At 38.7% G+C, this 24369-nt stretch overlaps 3 protein-coding genes across 4 annotated transcripts; 2 read left to right on the plus strand and 1 right to left on the minus strand.

The window, feature by feature from the left end:
* Positions 1-3070: 3070 nt before the first annotated feature.
* LOC112181866 (geranylgeranyl diphosphate reductase, chloroplastic) lies at positions 3071-8820 on the plus strand. Of its 2 annotated transcripts, XR_005804339.1 has the most exons (3): positions 3071-4709; positions 5312-6998; positions 8038-8820. XR_005804339.1 is itself a non-coding variant. In XM_040512378.1 (1 exon), exon 1 carries the CDS (start codon positions 3180-3182, stop codon positions 4542-4544), a length of 1365 nt encoding a protein of 454 aa, XP_040368312.1. In that variant the 5' UTR covers positions 3071-3179; the 3' UTR covers positions 4545-4927. The 2 variants fall into 2 exon arrangements, 1 of the variants encoding a protein (XP_040368312.1); XM_040512378.1 differs by lacking the exons at positions 5312-6998; positions 8038-8820 and having other exon boundaries at positions 3071-4927.
* LOC112181867 (GDSL esterase/lipase At1g71250) lies at positions 7166-8607 on the minus strand. Its single transcript, XM_024320268.2, has 3 exons — positions 8400-8607; positions 7675-8328; positions 7166-7586 (listed from the first exon to the last, which is right to left on the minus strand). Exons 1-3 carry the CDS (start codon positions 8605-8607, stop codon positions 7357-7359), a joined length of 1092 nt encoding a protein of 363 aa, XP_024176036.2. The 3' UTR covers positions 7166-7356.
* Positions 8821-9897: 1077 nt separating the features above from the next.
* On the plus strand, positions 9898-12482 carry LOC112184015 (54S ribosomal protein L51, mitochondrial). Its single transcript, XM_024322317.2, has 4 exons — positions 9898-10055; positions 10829-10908; positions 11853-11959; positions 12065-12482. The coding sequence occupies exons 2-4, from the start codon at positions 10829-10831 to the stop codon at positions 12235-12237; spliced, it is 360 nt and encodes a 119-aa protein (XP_024178085.1). The 5' UTR covers positions 9898-10055; the 3' UTR covers positions 12238-12482.
* The last annotated feature ends 11887 nt before the right edge of the window (positions 12483-24369 follow it).

The raw sequence follows: 24369 nt of genomic DNA on the forward strand, positions 1-24369 counted from the left end.
TCCCACATGACTCAAAATGTTACCCCAACTCGATTACTCTTTCAACACGACAAATCAACAATCCCATGATATAACGTATTTCCACAAAGCGTAAACGCACAAAACCACATTCTGAATAATTCACAGTTCATACGCACATCACAATGTCACGCCATCCATATATATATATATATATATATATTCCACGTAAATATATATATATATATATACACGTAGTCATTCACGTAGGAATGACCACTAATACAAACTATAGTTTTATAAATTATACTTCTCGAAAATCATTTTATATCAAAACCTTGTTTTAACTTACCCATGAACCATTGTCGATCAAGTTCATATATTTTAAAACAAATAATTTATTTTGATAAATATGATTTTGCATACTAACAATTAAATCTACTAAATTAAACATAACTAATTTATCAACCGAAACACTGTGAGATTTACTCACCTCCATATCCTGCTGCGTTTTCACACAAAACCAAGAAAAGCACCAAATCACAATCACAACCGTCAATCCAATACAAATCCATCAATCACCTAATCAAATACGATATTTCACCAAGTTCACCTATCCGTGAAGGAAGTTTTCATAGAATCCTAACATATAAAAAGTCAACCCTTGAATCAAAGCTTTCTGAGCGAATAATTGCTCGAACTAATTTCCGCTCCACCCTCGAACCACGAAATAGCACAACGAACACTTAATTAATTCCCGGAAACCATTAGAAATTAATAACGAATTTCTGGGGTCTTACAACTTAGGTGACTTGTTATTGTTTAGTGAGTTGAGTTTGATTTGTTCATGTACGTATTCTTTTTGTAAACTATGTTTTTGCTTTTATTGTAAGTAGTTTTCATACCTTTGTTTTTCATCCCTAAGTAGCGGAGCAGGAGCATAAACTGAACGATTACGAGTGCAGTAGCAAAATCGGACAAGTACGAGTGTAGTAGCTAAATGATTAGACGAGTGTAATGAGTGTAGTAGTAGAACTGAATGAGCATGAGTGCAGTAGCAAAACTAAACGAATATGAGTGCAATGAGTGCAGTAGTAGGATTGGACCAGTGCAATAGCAGGATTGGACGAGTGAAAGTGCAGTAGCAGGATTGGATGAGTGCAATGAGTGCTGTAGCAGGATTGGCAAGTGCAAGTGTTGTATCAGGATTTGACGACTGAAAGTGCAGTAACAGGATTGGACGAGTGCAGTGAATGCAGTAGCAGGATTGACAAGTGCAAGTGTAGTATTAGGATTTGACGGCTGAAAGTGCAATAGCAGGATTGAACGATTGTCAAATGTTGTCTCTCTCTCTCTCTCTCTCTCTCTTGTCTCACATGGTTTCTCTCTCTTTATTTGGATAGAAAGGAGTTTGAATTAAAGAAAATAATCAATATCTAGTTATCCATGTTTTAAGATTAGAATTGTAAATGTATTATTGACACATGTCAATATAATAACAATTTGTCCTTATTTGTAAAGTTCTTTCCTTAGAGCAACTCCAACAGATTCTCTATATTTTGATTTTTCTCTACTTTAGGGAAAAATGAGCATCTTTTGCTCCAACAGATTCCCTATAACTATCTCTATTTTAGGAAAAGTGAGGAGAGAGAAAACCAAATTCCCTATATTTACAGCAAACTGCAAAATTTTAAATAGGAATATGGAGATTTTATAGATTACTGTAAATTAGAGAATCTGTTGGAGTTGGAGAAGAAAAATAGGCTAAATGTTTGACTTTTGCTTCTCTATAATACAAAAATTATAGGGAAGCTGTTGGAGTTGCTCTTACAAGCTTGAAATCAACTTATATGGATGTATTTGTAAATCTATTCTTTGTCAAGGACTTATGTGTAGTTTGTTAAATTTTATTTGCAAAATGGAGTCCTCCTTAAGTGAGTGTACATATAATTTTTTTTTTTTTTTTTAAATAAATAGGATAGGTCTTCTTAGACCTTTATATTTAAATTTAAAATTCTTCTTTTCTTCCAAAATTGTAACTTGGAAAGAGTCATGTGCATATCATGTGTTCACATTTTATAATAGGGTTCTTGACCCAAAACACAAAAATTGGCCATAACTATTTCACTTACCCTATCAACAAATTTTTATTCTCACTCACCATTTTTAAAGCAAAATGACAATTTTACCCTTAAATTAATGAATTACACATGCCACTCTCTCATCTCTCTCCTCCATCCGATCCAGTCTCTCTCTCACACACTAAACGCCGACTCTCTCTCTCCGCCGTCGCTCCCTCCTCGTTGGAATCGGACAGACGACGTCACTGGCCAGTTTGCCACTGTCGTCGTCTCCGTCACTTGCCTCCAACCCGACCCATTTGGAAATTGGTTTTAAGGCATCAGAGCTCCGTTTGCGTTCGCTCTCCACCAAGTTCAAATCCACCATACTCGCTCCTTGAGGTTGCTCACATACAACAACTCAACTGGCGCCAACCAAGCCAGTAGCTACAGTAGTACGAACTCCGTCTCCGGCGACCTTTGCTTTGGGTCAATGAAAATTCCGACCTCTTACATATTTCACATATTTCATTCTTCATTTATGTTTTGTTTGATTTTTGAAGGTAAATAACACATACCCCTGTTTGAACCACAATCAGGCATTCTTTTGAACATCAAAAGCACGCTGAACTTTGTCTTTGACACCTCACCGTCACTCTCACCCTTTTTCTAAGATTACACAATGTACACTTAATGTAAAAAAAGGTATATATGGGCATATTAAATGATCAAAAACTGGTCAGAGCATATTAACGTACAATTATGCAGTCGACAAAACAAAACAGTCACAACCTATCAATAAAACCATAACCTTAACAATTCTAATCTCAATCACTAAAAGCATTCTACATAATCTTAACTTTTCTCTGTTTATCTGTTGCGCTATTCTGCTCTGGACCTCTTTGTCCACATCAACTACTTTAGAACTTGTTTCATCACTCTGTACATTGCTTGCTAAAATTGCAACCGGTAACCTGTGCTCCAGTTCCAATCCCAGCATATAGTCACGTGAGCTGCATATGCAACCCCCCAGTTCAATTAAGAAAGACATTCCCTATTTCCCTTTGTATGAAAGATTGAAAGGTGTCACTGACACACTCACTTCACTAGACCTCAGTTGACCATTATTTTGCTTCAGAAAAACCCTTCAAACCACTTCCAATGGCCTCAGCCACGCAAGCAGCGACGATCTACGGCGGTCTCTTCACCGCCGCCGCTCCTCTCCAAACAAAGCGTCGGTCTTTCACCTTCAGAATCACAGCCTCATCAAACTCCTCCAACCCACCCTTAGTCGGCCGCAAGCTCCGCGCCGCCGTCATCGGCGCCGGCCCCGCCGGGTCCTCCGCCGCCGAGGCCTTGGCCGCCGGCGGAGCCGAGTGCTTCCTCTTCGAGCGAGCCCCCTCGGAAGCCAAGCCCTGCGGCGGAGCCATTCCTCTCTGCATGCTCGACGAGTTCGACATCCCGGCCCGCCTCATCGACCGCCACGTCACCCGCATGAGGATCTTCTCCCCCTCCAACCTCGCCGTCGACTTCGGCAAGACCCTCCGCCCCCACGAGTTCATCGCCATGCTCCGCCGCGAGGTCCTCGACTCCTTCCTCCGCGACCGCGCCCAGTCCCGCGGCGCCTCCCTCATCTCCGGCCTCGTCACCCGCCTCGAGATCCCCGCCTCCTCCCCCCACGCGCCCTACGTCGTCCACTACACCAAGGACCACGCGCGCCACGCGCTCGCCGTGGACGTCGTCGTCGGCGCGGACGGCGCCAACAGCCGCGTCGCCAAGTCGATCAGAGCCGGAAGCTACGCCTGCGCCATCGCTTTCCAGGAGAGGATCAAACTCCCAGACGACAAAATGGCCTACTACGAAGACCTCGCCGAAATGTACGTCGGAAACGACGTGTCGCCCGACTTTTACGCCTGGGTCTTCCCCAAATGCGACCACGTGGCAGTGGGCACCGGCACTGTGTGCTCCAAGCAGGACATCAAGGTCTTCCAAAGGGCCATCAGGGCCAGAGCCAATGCCAAGATCAGCGGTGGCAGAGTCATCAAGGTAGAGGCCCACCCGATACCCGAGCACCCCCGGCCCACGCGCGTGAGGGGGCGCGTGGCGCTAATTGGCGACGCCGCCGGGTACGTGACAAAATGTTCCGGCGAGGGGATCTACTTTGCGGCGAAATCGGGGAGAATGTGCGGCGAGGCAATAATAAAGGCGTCGGAGGGAGGGGAGAGGATGATAAATGAGGAGGATTTGAAGAGGGAGTATTTGAAAGAGTGGGATGCTAAGTACATTACGACGTTTAGGTTCTTGGACTTGTTGCAGAAGGTGTTTTATGGCAGTGATGCGGCTAGAGAAGCTTTGGTGGAGCTGTGTGGGGATGAGTATGTGCAGCGCATGACGTTCGAGAGTTACTTGTACAAGAAGTTAGCCGATGGGAATAGGTGGGATGATGCTAAGATGGTTTTGAATACTGTTGGGAGTTTGATGAGGTGTAACGTTTTGGGGAGGAAAATGGAGGCTTTGAAGATTTGATTGATTGCGCCGCAAGTCTCTGGTTTCGTTTAGATGGAACTGTGGTTGGGGGCAGCATTTCAGTTGTGTTGTATGCGGTTTGATTTCTTTCTTGATGGTGTTGGTTAGGTGAAGAACTTGAAGTGATTCAAGGCATGTTGAACTTGGTGGGGAGCTACTTTGCAGGTTCTTTCATTTACCAAGTGACTATCGTTCTGAACAATCTACATTTCTATGTGTATTAATAATGTATGAACATGCAAATACTTGCAGAGCACCGGTTGCCTAAAAAGATGCACTTGAATTGCTTTCTTGTCCATCTCGATTATCAAATTGTTTGGAGTTACTTTGTCACATTGATATAGTCAAGAGAGCCACAATTTGGGCAGTTGCTCATGAAATTATGCTGTTGAGAAATTTCCAATCATCGACAGATATATGAATTTTGTGATCATCATCAGTTTTATCTCCTACTAAGTTATTCTTACTAAGGCCAGTACATGTATGTGTTAGCCACTTGGTGCGTATATATTGGAATTTGATAGGATAAGATAGTTCTGTACCAAACAATATAGTTTCGTCACATTTTGAAAATGTGTTTTAGCTTATGAAATGTGAGATCAATAATAATCCATTGCTGATGTGATTTCTATTTAGGAATTGGCAAAATCTGATATGCAGCATGATATATTAGGCTTGTATTCTTATGTACCTATAGTTTTACTGGACTTGGTACCTTGAAACGCACACAATATTTCATATTTGTACTTTTGTTCGGTGATTGATAGGAAACTACAAGGATTTTGCATTCTATCGCCAGATACATAACTGAAGAGCTGAGCAGAAAAGAGGTCCAAGGATGCCCTTGTCACGTAGGATAACAATGGGAAATATGATCTTGTTAAGCTTTGTCTCTGAATTTTTAGCAAGGGCATGTGGCTGATGTTAAGCTGTATATTACTTTGGTGGATGGTGCGCTATACATTTGATAATTCCAAATTGTAATGTGGATAAAGTTGTGAAGGTAAATTGAATGTATAGTCAAGTCTGATGTGATCCTTATAATGAGTTATTGAACGTTACGTATTGGAGTTGCATACTGAATGAAGACTTGACAAATTGAAAAGATCAAACTTGAGAAATGGGGTTTGAGGAAATCTGGGAAAGTAGGAAATCTCTAAAAACTGCTGGAATAAGTGGTGGAGACTGGAGAGCAGGGAAAGGAGGTAAACATGGATTCCTTTATGAACTGTATGGTCCTGAACTCCTGATTGATGCTCAACTAGGCCATTTCTGTCTGTTTATAAGAAGGGCTCGCACCTCTCAAGAGAAAGTTGGGATTGAAAAGCCTTTCAAATGTGAAAAGATGGATACTTAATGAAGACAACTTATGAGGATGACTTGGCCATGGGAAGAGTCCATCTTGTTGAACTCAAGTAAAGGTGAAATGGCTTCTTATCTGGAACGGGTCACTTACCATCCAAGCTTCAATTTAGACAGGCATCCCTTGAGGTATATATTATCCTTGCCCAAATGGTTCAATGGCTAATTCCATGCATTATAACAACTGGAAATTCTTGAGCATAACTCACACAGTTTTATTGATGGGATTATGTGCTGATCAAGGGACAACTGTATCTGTAGTAGATGTAACTGTGACATCCTGCAACTAGACGTTACTGCTTTACCCTGAGCTATTGGATTAACAAGAGGCTCTTGAGGTGTTGAACTTGGCTTCATATACCTATGATTATATTACCATTGTTGATTGGAGGTGATACGAAAAACAATTTCTGTTCAAGTAATATTGATGATACTGATAACTGTGTGTAGAATCAATTACAGTGGAATTCAGTGATTTGTGATTAATGGAGAAGGATTCATTTTTCTCTTAGCATTTTGATGTTGGTCTGCTCTACCAACTCACTACATTTTCTCAGCTCATGGCAGCATCAAGCATCAAATTTGTTTATTAAAATAGAAATGGGATGCATATTTGCAGTTATCAGTTGTTATTGTTGCTGTGTTTTCGTATGTTTGTGAAATTGCTGCCCTGCAAGCTACAGTGTATTGAAGATTCTAATGGGGCATGACAATCCAGTGCGTTATGGAGTGGTAAAGGTAAAGATAGTGTTTGTTTATTATGGAGTAGTGCAAAAGATGTGATTGATCATGTGAATTGCTGGATACCATACCTACAAAGGGTGAAAATGTGTTCAGGGAACATTTTTAAGGGTAGTCTGTCGACTTCTAGACATGCCTCGCCATGACATAAAAAAACAGAATGAATTTGGTTTTTTCTTTATAGAGAAGTTCTTCCATTGACCATCTACTCTGTAACTATGCAAAGCAGACAAGGTTGGACTATTATTTCCAGAGATTTGACCTACCTATCAGTTTGCTTGCTTTCAACTTTTGGAGGGCTGGAGAGGCTGCAGAATGGGAGGCTTGCCCTTTCGACACTCATCTGCTTAGGTAACTGTTGTTTTCTCTAGGGTAACTACTGTTCTTTTCATTTTCCCCTCTGGAATACTATCAAATGATATAATATATAATGACCAGTGCATTATAAAATCAACGCTGGGAGATGCTTTTACTTCTGAATACTATTATTTTTTTCTTTCTCTTTCACTCCAACAAAGTTCTGAACTTTAGTAGATTATACTGTGTTGACTTTGGAGTTTGAACAAGGGAATCTGAATAGCCTCGGCACATTAAAACATTGAAATCCTACTTTTAAACTAATCCATCATCTAAAACACTACAACAGTGAAAAACAATTGAAGGTGGTAACTTCTTTGTGCCACTTAGGTGGCATTCGACACTGAAACTGTTAAACTGAAGCACTAAAAAATTCCTGGATGCTCATAGGACGACAAATCCGAAGCGGATAGCTCGACCAGGCTGAATCAGCCAACAATGAGTTCACTGCTTTTGTAGGATTGTACAAATCCCACCACACATGACTTGCTTCTTTGTCACATGCCATATCTTTAGAGAGGCATCCAATTTCTGCTCCATACATACCAAGCCCGCAGCAAGCATTCTTTACATCCTCAAATCCTGCATTTCACATTTGCATCTCAAATCCTTAGATTGAAACTAAAATCCTCGAAAACAGAAATTTAAGGAAGTGTTTGTGTTTGTGTACCATATTGTTCTGGGTTGTTTATGATCGTTGCAAGTCCTTGGTAAACATCACAAAACAGAAGCTGTGCATCAGGCAACTCTGCATGAAGCTCAGAGATTTGCTCATTCAGCTCTCTGTTGTACTCTAAGACCTGTGCATTGATCTCCTCTACACATCCCCTTGGAACATCATCATCATCATCTTCATTTGGATGGGCTGTGGAATTGTACTGGTTCAATAACACCCGCGGGGTGCATCCCAACGGCAATATTCCCATGCATATGATCCTCCTCACATTCATGTCATAAAGGTTCCGTATAACATGTACCATCTGATCTGCTAAAATGTGTGAAAATTCTTGATCAGTATTATTCTGTTTTGCAGTACCTGAGGCATTGCGTAGGAAGAGCTCTATGAAGTCATCTTTGCCAAAGGAGAGGTAGAAGATGGAAGATTTGATGAAACTGAGAGCTCTGTCCTCGCTAAGCTGCAATTGTAAGAGTTGCATAGAATCAAAAACTTGGCGGAGCTGCTGGTTCACAGACTGATAACTCTGGCTGCCGTGATTCAAGATCGTTGCATGTGCTGAACCGAAGTTAAGGCCTCTTTGTATTCCATTAATGGATCCATTTTGACTGTAGAATGGTAAAATGTTTGGCATGCCCATCTTCTCAGCTGTGGATATAACAAGTCATTGTAAAATGATAAAAGACATCAAAGCAAGGAGATGAGCAAGTGATGGTTACCAAGAAGATGGGGAATAAGAGTTGAGCCGTCGGAACCATTACACGAATACAAGGACAGATAACTGTGAATGAGAGGGTAAAAGAGCGTGTTGTCTCCGCAATCAACAGAGGAATCCCCCAATATGTAGAATGCTGCAGAGTCATTTCTACAATTTTGGACACTCGAAGCCTGTTTCAGTTTCCCTTGAGCCAAAACCATAAACCCCATGACCAATAGAGCTAGATGATGAACGAGAAGCAAACCCGTTGTTTTGGAAGAGAGGGTTTCTTTCATTGTTGTCATCTTACTTTGGTTCTGTTGTGTGGCTCGCATTTCACTGCTTGATACTAATGTTGCGTTCAGCATTTGAGTTTCAGTGCATGGTGTTTGTGTGTATCGGTTAGGCGATAGGCGTAACAAGTATGATTGATGGTTCATTAAAAATAGTGATGCAAGGTCATTAAACCTGCTAAACAAAATCTTTATTATTATTATTATTCAATGTTAGGTATCCCAAAAACTTTTTAGATCCAAGAACTAATCACTCTAACACATGTGAAATGCTTCAACTGTGTATTGTAGCACAATATTTGGTCACTTTGATAGCTTCTTGAGTTGAACGTGGGTAGAGAGATTCTCAATTAGGACGCTCAACCATTAAGCTACTTGCAGTGTGTTCAAACTTAAAGAAAAAATAAATAATTATAATGTCTCCATATAAAACCTTTTTTTTTTTTTTTTGATCGGGAGTGTATAAAGCCGTTCTCTTGAAAATATAAACATTAAAAGTGATAAAGCTAAAAACGGCATATACATCAGCTTTTCTGACTCAACCAATACAGGTTCAAATAACTAACAAACCTAAATAAACAACATGTATATTGACATGATATTCAAAAAGCAACCTATAAACAATGACATACATCAAATAACCCAACACCTAAATAGACGAAATTCTATCCCCACAAGGCACTTAGTTGTGGTGCAATTAGAAATTCATACAGTCAAGCAACCACACGACATATAGTTATTTCTGTAGGCAAAAAAAAAAATTAAAAAAAACTAGCCTAAGAGGACCTAAACCATAACTCAAGCCCAATCCAATGACAAGAAGACCCACGCCCCCTCCTAATCTAGCTGTGTCTTGACTGATTTTAGTGTCGCCGAACATCCAGGTTCTTTCAACTAGCCTCTACTGTTAGTCACTTTGTCTTGATTGTTAGCCCTTAAATTTAAGTGAGGGCGTTAAAACAGTGCGAAACTCCTTGACAATTTATATGATATTCACTATTTATGATAAAATAGCTCTCAAAAATATATAACAATATCGGTAGACAATGGTAACAGGTAAAAAAAAAAAAATTATACTCAGTTATTATTAAATTCGAATTGAATTAGAAGTCGTATAAATGTATAATGCAAATAATAATATTTTTTTCTTTCAAAAAAGTACCAGCAGCCGATCTACTACTCTACTAGAGCTAGGTGGACACAACCCCAGCCAAAAAAAAAAAAAAAAGAAAGAAACCTAGGAAAAGAAAAGAAATTATAAGTAGAAAAGCATCTCTTCGAAGGAGTGGGCAGAGTCTTGAGTGTTGAGTGTTTGCTCTTCCAATTTGAGGCCACTCTCCACAGAATTTCGCCGTCTTCATCCTGCTCGCTTCTAATCGCCAACTGTAAGTCTTTGTTTGAATTTCTGTTCAATTGCATACAAAATTGGGGATAATTTTTAGGGTTTTAGATGGGTTTAATTGATTTGTCGTTGGAGTTGTTACGGTTGAACTAATCTAATTTGTTCAATTTTGTATGCATTTCTTCCTTCTTTTCTTTAGTCTCTAGTTGTTAATTTCTTTCTCTACTCTTTAGTTCATTGAACTGGCAACTGGGGCCTAAGATGGTTTTTTGGACTTTTGATGCTTTGGAATTAGTTGATGACTTGATGTTGAATTAGCTTACTGGGATATTCATTATTGCTCAGTTCTCCATTGCTAAGTATTGATGCTGAAAGCTCCAAACCAGCACCCAGAACCATGATTCAGTGATTAAAGAGTTGAACCGTGTCTTTGGGTGTGTAGAATTGTGGCTTAATCGGCAGTCGTTGGTGTTTAGTTTTGAGTGATTGTTAGGGATTTTCAACTTGTTTTGCTGCTTCATCTTGGGGACATGTTTACATAAGCATTGGTATTTTAACCAAATGTTGGGTTTTCTGGAAAATTGAGCTAAGAAGAGAAGCATATGAATTCTGCAACTACAGAATGCAAATGTATTTGCGTACAGCTACACAAGATTCTAACAAATCGCTAACACTGAAATCGGTATTTTCGTAGTTAGGAACAAGTAGTTGGATGTCATTTTTATGTCACATGAATATGTTTTATAGCTTTAACAAGTTTTGCATTCAATTTTTCTTTTGGAGTTTCTCACTAACATATGAGGTTCCTGATGTCAGATGGCCTTGAGAGGTGTGTGGCAACTGAAAAAACTGGTTGTGAGCTATTCTGATTGGGGAGGAAGCAGTAGGGGAATCAGGTATATTGTTTGGATCATCACCAGCTGCAAACTCATGCATTGCAAAAGTATTTTTGGAGTATGATTATCCGATTTCATTTTCAGAACTGTAGGAATGGCCAAGTTGTCTTCCATTTGTTCCCAAATTGACTAATGCAACTATCCTGTGAAGATGTTTAGTATGATGTTTGATATTATCAATAACCAGAAATTTTTATTCTGTTACAATGAACTGATTTATTTAGTACTGAACTACCGACAAAATTTACTGCAAAAAATAAAAAAATAAAGAAGAGGGATCTAGCTAGAGTATCTCATGACCATTGAAAATCAACTGTTTTTTTTTGTCAGATGAAATATAATATCGCAACTTTACTGAGTTTCTGAAGTTATTTTGAGCAGACCCAGTTTTTTAATTTTAATTTATTCAATTTTTGTTGTTCTTGATGATTTATTCTTTCGACGTAGTTACCCTCTATGGATTGATGCTGGGATAACGGGTTGGGAGTAATATTTTAGGAATTGAAATTGTTTATTGCACTACATTTATTTTTTTCAGCCACAGATTAGTTGGAGTTTGATAGCCTGTGTTATAATATAACTATATTTATGTACGTTTGGAATTATAAGTAGCTTCTTTGTGTGTAGAAGTGACTATAATGATTCGGATTGCACTTTTTCTGATTTTTTTCTCCTATCCAAATGACAAATTCTCTTACAAGACTAGAACGAAGTGAAAGGGAACAATTCCGGTCTGGATTGCACGTAGGGTAACCCATTTGTTTACAAGTGTTTCCCAACAAATTAGTCTACTACTCTACTTTAGGAGTCTGTTTCTTTCCTGGTGCTCAATAGGGAAAAAGAATCTATCCGTTCTGTTTTGTTCATGAAGTATCATAACATTAATTTTTAGCAGTAACCTTTTAGAAGTTTGATTACCAATAATTTTACTCTTGTGATGGTAGGTCATTCATGGAGTCTTACCTACCTGCATTTAAGGAGAAGAATCCTCAGCTAGAGGTAGTTACTGAACACATTCGTGGTCAGCATCCTCATTTGAAGGGCTTATACAGTAAGATCTCTCCCACACCCACTTGCATATATGTACTCTCATGCCTTGCTGCATAAGGTTTTAATCTTTTTTCTGACAGTTTCCCTTCTTGATGTCAATGGACAGACAACCAAAATGAAAGAGTGGTATGTGTGAAGAATATGGATCCAGAAGAGATTCTTCAATGTGCAACTAGGCTAAGGAATTCACTCGGGAGAAAAGTGGTGAAGCTGCGGACTAGACATGTAACCAAACATCCAAGCGTGCAAGGTACCTGGACGACAGACATCAAATTTTGAAGAACAAGATATAATTTTGCAAGCCGTTTCTTTTGGTGTGTTTCAAAGCAGTTTTATTTAGCATGCCAGAATCACAGCTTTGTGGTTACCTACTCAGATTGGGTGGTGTAACCCTAGGTTAGATTAAGAACTGTTGTTTGACATGGTATTTGTTTTGATCAAATAATTTACCTGGTTCAAATTTACTTACTACCCTGTACTTTTATCAAAAGCACAGGTTTAAGGTTCATGCATCATTTGTTCCATTGCATTGTGAGGACTGCATGGTCCTATGAAAACAGCCCCTCTACTTGTCTTGTTGACCTGCACTATGGCTGCCATTTTTCAAGTAATATTTACATGGAATATTAGTGTAGAATCTGGATCGAAGATAAAGTCCAGCCTTAGAACTGGAATTCTGCTAGTAAGAACAGTCCAATTTACCCATGTTTTTAATTTTTTTTGGTGGTGTTGGGAGGTAATTACAACCTGAACATGATTCCAGTTTTCTGTTTACTGTATATTGGGATCTTGAAAGCTATTACATACTGAACATTAGAAGGTTATTCCTTAGGAAGCTTTGAGGTCACAATACCACTCCTGATCAGGATTTTTTTTTTCCTTCTTTGGGAGTTCAAGGAATGTTAAATTACGTGAGAAATAGTTCTGACAAGGAGAATATTTCATAGCCATGTCCTTGAAATGATGAACTGTGAATCATGGCTTCGGCTTCAGCTTTGTTTATTTTTACTTTATTTTGTTTTATTAATATTTGGGTAGAACTTAGACAAAGCCTCAAAAAACCATCCCTACTTTCTCTCCCCTCTCTCTCTCGCACTGCTAGGGTTAGGGTTTGGAGTTTTTGAAAGTCCCACTTCATGGCAGCAGCTATTGCTTCCATGACAGCCAAGCTAGCGACCAAGTTGTCGCTCAGAGAGGGTGAGGAACCGGTTGACCTGGGAAACCTTAGGGTTCTGGGGAAGGAATTTCTCGCTCGCCGTTTCTACTTGGTGGGGAAACTCAACACTTGTAGGGCGGTGGTTTTGGATTCTTTTAGGAGCGCGGTGCGTTCAATGTGGAGATTGATGGGGACTGTGGAGGTTCTACCACGCGGGGATCGTTTTCTGTTTACGTGCACTCTTGAACATGATGTCGCCCGGGTGAAGAAGGGAGGCCCTTGGAGTTTTCAGTGGGCTATGCTTTTGTTGAATGACTACAATGGCTTTTCAGTGATTGATGCAGTGAAGCTTGACTTTGTTTGGATCTGGGTTGGGATCCATGGCCTTCCACCGGGTATCTTGATGGAACCCACTGTCCGGCTGGTGGGCGGCACGATCGGTGAGGTTTTGGAGGTTGATCAACTGACTATCTGACGTGGTGATGCTCGGGTTTGGATTACTTTGGCCATCAATGATCCGGTGCTGTTGGATCGTTGTGTTCGGGTTTCGCCCACTGATGTTCTCACTTTTAGGTTTCAGTATGAGCGGCTATTGGGGAGGTGCAGACTGTGTACCTTCTTGAACCACGGAGGACAGAGGTGTTCAAGGGAGGAGGTGGAGGCGACTGACACTGTGGTGGACGATGGTTCGCAGCAGGTTCAGAGGCTGGCTCTTCCAGGGCTCGTGTTTTGGGCTAATTCCCAGCCATCTCTTTCCTTGCCTTCGAATTTCAAGGTCCCAACTCTGTTGAAGAAGAAACCAGTGCAGATTCGTCCTCTCCCAGAGGTGGAATCTTCTCCTGGGTCTGAAGATACCTCTGCTCTTGACCTTGTGGTTGGGATGTGTCGCCCTAGGGAAGAGGAGGATGAGGATGGTGGAAAACGAGCTAAACATAGCTTAGCATTGGTTCCGGGCATTCTGCAACCGGAGAACCTCGGGCTGAAATTCTCATATGAGGGTTTGGTGGAGGTGAAGGTAACGTCGCCTCCCAAAGTGTACAAGAAGAAGGGCAGGCCTCGAGGACATAGAAATAAGGTCAAGAAGGCGATGTCTGTGAGTGCGGGTTCGGGGTCCATGGTCTCTCCTGAAGATGGCGTTGGTAATGCGCCTGGACTTGAGGGAGCGATGACTCCGCCAGATTCCTGGGCTGTTTAGGAGAGGATCCCCCATGCCTACTAGGTGTGATATTGCTTGTTTGTTTTGGCGACGTACACCAGAAGGGTCTTAGGAGTCAACTGACTCAAGGAGGTGTCACACTTCGGTAGTTGTAGGGTTATTGCTTTTTAGTTTCTTCTGCTTTTGCTGGTAGTTTTTTTCTTTGGTCTTGAACTTTGTTTTCTGGATTTCCTTTTGGTTTTTGAGTTCTTGATGAGCTTGCATTGTAATATGAAGGGTGCTTGTACCCCTCATGATTGACCAAGTGAGGTCGTTATGATTTTCATCAATGGATTAGTCTTCCGTTGCCCTAAAAAAAAAAAAAAAAAATTTGGGTAGAACTTGGGTTGTTACAAGTTGACCTTATCATGTGAAAAATGGTTGACGCATGAGCATTTTTGTAAAGGGTTGTTAAGATCTTGTTATTGTTATGTGACAACTGACATCTTTAGTTTGAGCATTGCTACTACAAATTTATAAACACATTATGCCGCCTGATTCAAAGTGACAACATTACATGATATGATCCAAGTCGGACATAATCCCAAATGAAAAATACAGAAAACCAAAACATGACGACAAAGCGTAGATAGTTGCCAAATCAATATATTGACATAATCAAGGTCTAAAGGTCTAATCACACATGATTAGAACAAAATACATGATCATATGCCAGATACATGTGAATCACTGAAAAATGATCGTTGGTTCACCACCGCCATATTGGCTTGTTTAGGTCTTTGTTGGACCTCCAGAAGAGGTTTCTTTGGTGCCCTGGTCCTCTTGGTGCGAGTGACTTGGTGTTCCATGTGCCCTGGTGTTTGATCACGACAGAAGTTATGGAGTTAGAGGCCCGAGTTGGGTGAGAAACCTGAATTATCTGAGAGGATGCACAAGAAGGTTGAACTGATGACTGATTGTGATGATTGAACTGTTCAGATGGTTCAACACATCAATGGCATTCTCGTTTGAATCCAAAACCCCACTTAAAATGTAGCGTACACAAACCTTGAGATGCTCTCCTGATGCTTCCTAGACAGCAAGTATAACCTACGAAATAGCAGCTGCATCAACTCCTCCAATCACTTCATCAGTTCTTACCCTCTCTACAGTCCCCCAATTCAAACTTGCAGTACTGTACGTAGAACGAAAGATTGTCTTCTATACTTGCTACTGATCAGAAAATGCCACAAGGAATTTGTCTCCCAAGGACATCGCCCACATCCCTATTCTCCTTGCCTCTAGCCACTGAATTTCATTCTACTTGCTGCGATCTATCTGTAAAAACATGCAATTGCTGTCAGAAATATAATTCAAAAGTTCCCTCACAACTACAAATGGTTTCTACATGAAAAATCAAATAAAAATATATTTGTAGTACTTGGAGGATTACAAAGCATTGTGTTGATGGTTGACAAGATCTTATTTTCTACAAAATCTTGTTTATTCTCTACATATGCTAGCTAACCAGCCTATGGCTGCTATTGAAAGAGGACGAGAACTAAATCAAGCTCCAAACAAATATGACTTCCCCTCACATTTTCTTTAATATTTTTCTCATATTTGCTATCACAAAATATAATTCATTGAAAATGCACAGAATAAAAAACAAAGTTTAGGAAGCTAAAGCTGAAGGAAATCAAGAAACCAGCAAAAACCAAAGACCAACCAAGAGTCCAAAATTTCAATATATGATCTAATTAAAAGAAGTGCACGCTTCAGCATCCTTATACATTATCCTTCATGTGTGGTAACAGAGTTAGATTTTAACCTTGTACTTCTACTATTCCAAAACACAGAAAGATTGCAATAAAGTGACACACAATAAAGACTTGCCGAATGAATGGGTAGTTCACAGAACCAAAATAATTACAACTTGTAGCTCATGCTTCAACAGATATTCTGATAAATAATATTCAAACACAGCAGCCATATTTATTGCAGGAAAATTGAAAACATATTAATGATGAGCAAATTGTGAATTAAGTGGGACTTCAGATGCAATGGAACTCATCAGCATTATATATAGTACTACATGTCTCTTAGTTTCCATATTTAATATGTGTGTCATACATGCGCATACAATTTATTTATTACTGGAATCTAGATATTTGTTGTTTACTTCTTTACTGTATCTCTCTGTCGTACCTATTTTTCACTCGGATGCTTTTTATTTTTGTCCTTTTTAAGAAGGTCAGTTTCTGGTGTACTCTAAATTTTAGAACACTATTCTGATCTATCTATTTTATAAATTAACAATTAAAATAGAACAAAGACAATTAATTGAGAAAGAAAGTTAATTTGTTACATTCTGACAACGACAAAAGGAAAAAATGAGCCCAGTCCTTGAATGTTGTCCTTACTCCTTAATCTTCATCCTTTGCTATGAATCCATGACTACCAGCATATTCAATATCACCAGGTCTGATGCTGCCCAAATCATTCTTGCAGCCTCATGACCACTGAACTCTTCATCCAATATTCCATTAGCCTCTTATCTGAAAAGGATTTTGAAAATTAGATTCCTCCCTATATTTGAATCTCTTTTGCAACCCATAACCAACACAATGCTTCCTAGCAGCAATCCGAGCAGAATATCCAGAAAGTGCTATTCAGCATGGAACAAGACAATGATGGAAATGGCAAGTACAACCTAAATCATGTAATTATGGTCTTTTCCGTAAGCTAAATACCCATAAGAGTAGTTTCCCAATCTGAACAAAAGGTCACAAAAATAGTCTCCGTCATAAGATTGTCCATTGTTATCATTGGGTGGTGGTTCAAATCCAAGACATATTGCAACAAAGTCACTAATCGCAGAAAGATTCTAAAAAAGTCAGAATCAAGAAAGACTTGCAATATGAATGGTGGTTTAGAGGTCCAAAATAATGCAAAACATGTCCACAGAATCTTAGTAAAACCATCCACTATATGATAACCTAACCTAGGGATACAATCAAAGATGAAAAAGAGAGTTAACTTTAGTTTAGTTACCTTTGACCTGTAGACAATGAAAAAACAGTCTCCTACTTATCTCGCTCCACATTAATTGTTCTTTATGGAATTCAAGAACGCTCCTGATATAGCCATTCCTGGTTTGTTGAGGAAACAGTCGTCACAATCACTAAAAGGCACGAGAGGTGATGCCACAACTATAAGAATAAAATTTTCCCCATTTCCCACATCTATTTCAAACAACTCATTAAAAACTTCTTGAAACTCATGAATTAATGCCTTGCAAAATGATGTATTTGGAGGAATGACATCTATAGCAAGGATTCCATTATCACAAAGTACTCATCTGATGGACAAAAGAAAATGCTTCCTATCAATAACTTTTAATGCATCTCTAACACAAACATTGATGTGCTCACCATCTGCCGGTCCAAAATACTGCCTACAAACCCTTAGCACCTCCTCCACACCCACAACCAGAAAACTCAAAACTCAAAACTCAACTGGGATTTCAAGAAACCAAGAAAAGTTTCACCCCCAACTCCTGAAGAAAGCTTTTGGCTTACCCCACTTCAGCTCCATCCCTCAATGTAAGGAGCACCCAATCTAACAAATGACACCACTGAAACCAAGTAAGGGTGCACTAAATCACTATCCTCTAGCCTAAATTCAACTGGTCCAATTCCCACACAATTCAAACTAAAACCCATTTTGGGAACGATACGCACATCACTCTCAACAAAATTGGGCATTCCTGCTTTTTTTTTTTTTTTTTTTTTTAATCTCAAACCTCTTTGAAACCTGACCACCACAATCAAGCTTCACAACCATTAATTTCACAACTAAATTGGACATTACATATCTTTCTAAATGGTGTTTAGTTTATCTAGTTTGAGTATGATACATGCACAAACAGTTAATTTTTTCTTTTTATTAATGTAAGAAGAACTCACAAGAACCCATGATTCATGAAATTGTGATATACTAGATGTGTTGCTAGAACTCTAACATTTCTCCTTTAGTTCTTTACCGTATCTGTCTGTCACCATTCCTCGCCCTTTTCCCTTCAGGTGTTCTTTGTGTTCTTTTCAAGAACAAGATCAGTTTCAGGTCTTCTATAAATTTTAGACCCACTATTAAATACTATCTATTTGATGAATTACTAATTAAGTAGAGCAAAGACAAAAGGGAAACAAAGTTGATTTGTTACCTCGTAACCTTTACAGAAGGAGAAAATGAGTCCAGTCCTTGACAATTATCTTTACTCCCTAATTCCCACTCTTTGCTATGAATCCATGACTGCCTCCACATTCAATGTCAGTAACTCTGCTGCTGCCCAAATCATTCTTGCAACCTCATAACCACTGAACTCTTTGTCCAATTTTCCATTAGCCTCATATCTGAGAAGGATTTCTTAAATTAGATCCCTCCAAATACCTGAATCTTTTATGCAACCCATGATTAATACAATGGTTCTTCTAACAACTACAGAGCAAGCATAAGGAACTTCTATTTTAATACCAGAATTCCAGTCTACACATGCAATAACGAGAAAGTGTTATTCTGTATAAGACACAATGATGGAAAGGACAAGTATAACCTAAAAAATAGATTTTTCAACTACCCTTTTGAACTTTACTTGATGCCTGGATTTCTTCTCAATCTAGACCTGTTTGGCTCCAAAACCAGTTGGCGTGCAAACTGTCTCTTTTGAGCGTGTGCGCAGGCGTGCCAGCACCGTGGGGTGCAGTCATCGGGGAGTCCCTTGACCTGACTTCTGAAGCAAACACTGTGGACGAGGAGAGCACCAACCTAGTCACAAAGTTCTTTTCTCTGCCTTCCGGAAAAGGACTTCTTGCCTTACGGGTAAGGGCTTTGGTTGTGATCTCTTCGCGACACCGAATCGATACTCAACATTGTAGGTTGAGCAGAGCAATCACTGGGAAGTTTGGAGAAAGCACGGGTTTGCTAAAGCGTATCTTTAGCTTCGCTGGGTTACGAGGGCATTACCCTGCTTCGCTGGTTTACAACTAGGTTGCAGGTAGGTTTGCTCCGGGGAGGCTTTGATAATCTGTGCGATTAGTTGATTTGAGAGTTATGTCTGTTTCTTCCTTGAAACCTGGTATTTATACCATAGGGTTTCAACTGTTCCTTACCATAGAAGGATTATTGATTGAAGTTTCCTATTCAATCTCTGCTACTTGACTCCTATAAAGGTTAGTTTTCCTTATGGATCTTGGAATGGGTGAAGCTATAACCCAAAACCCAAGTAGACTTATTTTTGGGCCGCAGGTATCGGCCTGCTCTGCTAAATCCACTAAGGATCTTGTCAAAATACTTTTGGGCTCAAACAAGACCTTTTATTATCTTTGGGTGATGGTTCAAATTCTAGATATATTGCAAACCACAAAAAGATTCTAATAAATCCACAATCAAGAAAGAGTTGCAATATGAATGGTGTTTCAGACGTTCACAATCATGGAAAACTGGAATCATAACTTATGGCTTGATAAAAGTTTTCTTTTTTTAAGTTCTGATACATCCACCAAATTAAAGAACCAACACATTTCTCCAAAACCACACTAGAATTCACATTATCTTCATAACTCAAAATGGGTATCAGGTGCTGATGGGTTGAGAACAGTAATAATTAATACAAAGACGAACCTAAAATGGGTTATACAAAGGCAAATGAATGAGTTTCAAATTGGGGATCATGTAATTACCTTCATAGTTGAATAAACTTGAATCTTTCTATCCCCAAATTCTTGTATCTCTCTGGGTCGCACTAGAAACTAGATTGAGCCCGAACCACGTAGAGATATATCCCACTTGTCAACCCCCAGAATCCAAACCCCTAAAAAAGCTTTCTTCTTTTCTGGTTCGGTCCCAAAAAGTCTAACAATTACTCTCAGGTACTTTTTTCTATTGTTTTATTAAACAAAAATAACAAAAGAGTTTCTGTATTAAAAGATAAAAGCAAAGAAAAAGGAAAAATTTAAATACAAGGCGTAGAGAAGAGAAGAAGAAGAAGAAGAGGATGTCATTCCCAACGGTCAAAGCGTGTGGCATTTACGCGATCTCAACTGCATTAAATACTACCAACTGGCAACACCAACGGTAATATTGCCTCCTCCCTCTCTCTATATAAGTATCATTGCCCACTTCACTCATAATTCTTGGTTTCTCCGATTCATAAAGTCTCTCTCTTTCTTCTTTCTGAAAAAAAAAGTCTCTCTCTTTCTGTTTCAATCCCAAATTTTCGAAACCCTAATTCTCTTTCAAGTTCCCCCAATTCGTCAAAGAGAAAGAAACTTTGATTGATTCTCAAATTGACCATGGAATCGGGTGCTTACCCAATTGGTTACAGATTTCATCCTTCCGACCTGGAATTGGTGGCTTACTAGCTCTACAACTGGGTTGCCATGGTTGATCAGTTTCGCTCGAGTCCAATCTTTGATTTTCCTAATTTCTATGGCAAAAATGAGCCCTGGCTCATTTGAGACATGTTCCATGCCCAATCCATCAGTACTATGAGGGAGGAGGAGGAGCAACCTCTATATTTCTTCACTCACCGCAAGAAATTGAATCCCAAAGTGAAAAAATTTGATAGGAAAGTGGGATCGGGAACATGGAGTGCCCAGTATTCAAAAAATGTTGTTGCTGCTGATGATAGTGTTGTTGGAATTAAGAGAGAATTCGGTATGAGGGTGGATTTGATCCACATCAAAATGGGGCTTGGTTGATGCAGGAGTACCAGATCACATCTCACAGTAATGATCTCGTACTTTGCACCCTCAGAAAAAATCCCAGAAAACTTCCACCCCAACTTGTCCTGATCCTCTGAATCAGAGCCACAATATTATTAGCAACAAAAGGAAGATGAATGAGGAGGCTATAAACACAAAGTCTTTCAAAAGAAAAAAATGGAACCTCTAAACAAAAAGAACAACTAATGTTGCCCTCTATCTCTTACTTGTTTGAGCAATAGTTTGATCAATCTGAAATATTGTTCAATGATGATCTCTATTATATGGATGATCAATAGGAGAATAATAATGACCAAATGGTTTTTGTTGCTCAAACGTTTGATAGTATTGGTTTAATGCCATTGGTTCAAGTTGAGGAAGAGAGAAATGATGATATCATTGCTTCATTTGCTCCGTCATGTGTTACTGATGATCAACTTCATTTAGGTTCAGAAGGAGGGAAGTAATGATGATCTCGTGGCATCAGCTGATCATCCGTTATTTACTACTAATGATCAGCTTCAAACAGTTCAGGTTGACGAAACTAATATTTCCATTGCTGATTGTCCGAATGATGCTTCATATGCCTATTTTGATCTTGAAGTTGAGGAATTCTTTGGCTTGACTACTGATGATATATATGATGATGATGACTGTCAGTTTTCGAGTTCTGAAATACAGGCATTCTTAGCTTGTCTAGACTAAAGGAATGAATGAATAGCCTTCAATGGAATGGCCCTAAAATCTAGAAACAATTAACAAATTTAGTACCAAAAAAAAATGACAAAATTAAGTAGCAAGAGACTTGAATAAGGACATTGAGAACTGGAAATTCATCCAAATCAAGTGCATAAATTTTTCTTAAAAAAGAAAATTAAAAAAAAATACAAAAAGAAAAAAAGAAAAACAAATCAAAGCAGAAACCTTGATTATAGAATACTAGAGCGTTTCATTCTAGTTGATTTTAGATGCATCTCCAAGCTGTTCTATTTCTCAATGAATGGCATCAAACTTGCTGACCGGCCTTTTTGGAGCAGACTCATCAGTCAAATTACTAACAAAGTATTCATCTTACTTACCATAATTTTCTCTATTCCAACCTTCTGCTACTTTAAGAAAATGAAATCTTGGTTTCTTTTTTCAAAAAAAAAATCATGTGTGGTTTTCCCTTCGGTCAGAGAAACATACTAATTCAGATATTGTTCCCCGTGTGGATTCAAAAGGCCTGACATGTCATGGAAGGGAAATTTAAGAATGAAATTCATACTGTATCAAGCCATTAGAAGTTTCTTGATGTTGATTGTCTCACGTTTGGTTGATATTTGTTCTTCAAGTAAATTCTTAGTATTTGTTTCCGGAGCAGTTAATCCTCATTCACTGAAAAAATCAGCATTCAAATTACTAGAGAATGGTTTCAAAGAGAGTATTTGAGAAGTCACGTGGAGATTTAAGTTGCACTGAGCTCAAGGAGTCAACGAAACTATCTAGTTAATATATCTAAGTATCTGGTTGAGACATCTTATGCATGCGACTGCACAAGACATGTAACTTTAAAGCTAAAACTATTTTAAATTTCTTCGAGGGAAGTTATAAATAAAATGATAGAGGATATGGTCGAGATCAAATGCTTAAAGGTTGTATCCTCCAAAAATAAAAAATCCCCTTGCAATCCTCAAATAGATTCCTAGGTACAGGAGCAACAGTCCATGAAATGAATAGAGGTTTGTTTAGCTTATTTAGGGAGTTTTGGACTGAAATGGTCTTTCATAGATTTTGAGTGCTATTTTCATCTTCTTTCTTTTTTAATTTAATTCTTTATCTTATATTGTGGAGAGATTTACCATTACCCTTAACAAAAAAAAAAAATCTATGTTTATTTGATACATGCTCAAATCTTTATCAGTCAGGGTTTTCAATATTTAAAGCGATGTTGTCACAAGGGGATTGTATTAGGTCTCAGCTATGTATTATCTACATATGTTGGATCAAGTCATCTATTTCTTAGATGCAACTTCACTGATAGATTGTGCATAGTTGATCTAAACGTGGTGTCAGTTTCTTTTCCCTACTATTGTCTCAACTTCTTTTGGTCTAATGATCAAAAGCCAACCATGCACCTCCTCCAAACAGTTACATCTCCAGAATCTTATATGCAAGGTTTGGCAACTCTTGTGGTGGTTGTAAAAATTATGCCACTGTAAGCTGCCAGTCTAGCACTCGGATAATTCTACTATAAGGAAATTCTTCATCTTTGTATCAACTCAGAATTTTGGTTTTCCATGTCCAAGAAACAACAAAGCATTGTTGGTTGATGCACAATGTCCATGATGATAGATTGCTAGTATCTGTACTTGGGATCATCTACTATATAGAAGAATCTATTGTTTCTTCTGGGGATATATGCAGAGTGTTACATGTAGTCTATACCACTAGGCAGGGCATATACTATTTCTCAATATCATATGGAGGTATTGAATTTGTAATTACAGATTTTAGTGTAAAATACTTGAATTCATTATTTATTTCATGCGCTTTTAGCAAAATAACAAATAGATAAATATATAAATAAAAGATCAATACATAGACAAGCTTAGCCTCATTTGCATGATTGTTCTAAGATTCCTCTCCTAATTATGAGAAGTACAAGCTTTTACCACCCTTTTGGTCATTTTGAGAATTTGTGTTGAGCACACCTGCATGCCTAGTCAACTCAGTTGTTGATCTGTCATTGACTTCAATGATAAATTAGAAGTAAATTTCCAAAAATTGAATATCGCCGACATAGATACAAGTGATGAAAATCAGTTTTGTTAAGTAAAATACTGCTAAACCCCAAGCTATTGTTGGTCGGAAACTTGTGCTATGAATAGGATCCTCCTGACTACTATATCTCCCTTCTGGGTGAAGAATGACTTGATGACCAAGAAGGACAAGGATGAAGTTGAAAAAATAAATAAAATAAATAAATAAAAATAAAGGAACAAGGCATTCCTTTTAATTGTCTTTAGATAAAACAAAGTTCAATTAGACAAAATTATTTTTTCAGGAAGGAAAACAAGGCAGATGTCACATTTAGATGAAAACAAAATAAGACCAATGCTTTGTCAAGTACAGATTTCCACAATAGTGCTCCCTTAATTGGAGAAAATGTTGTTTCGAAAAAACAATGCTTCAATAAAAATATTCAAAAGATGTAACAGTCTTGATGCTAAACCTCACTATCTATATAAATTCTTAGTAAACAAAAGGTGAGGACACCATTGTAGTCTTGAGTAGAAGCTGAAACATAGTTTTACAGTATTTTTACATTTGGGGTCTCTGCAACGTGATGGAGTGTAATACCCAATTGCGTAGTG

Source organism: Rosa chinensis, chromosome 1 (genome assembly GCF_002994745.2).
Source record: "Rosa chinensis cultivar Old Blush chromosome 1, RchiOBHm-V2, whole genome shotgun sequence".
NCBI classification, from domain to species: domain Eukaryota; kingdom Viridiplantae; phylum Streptophyta; class Magnoliopsida; order Rosales; family Rosaceae; genus Rosa; species Rosa chinensis.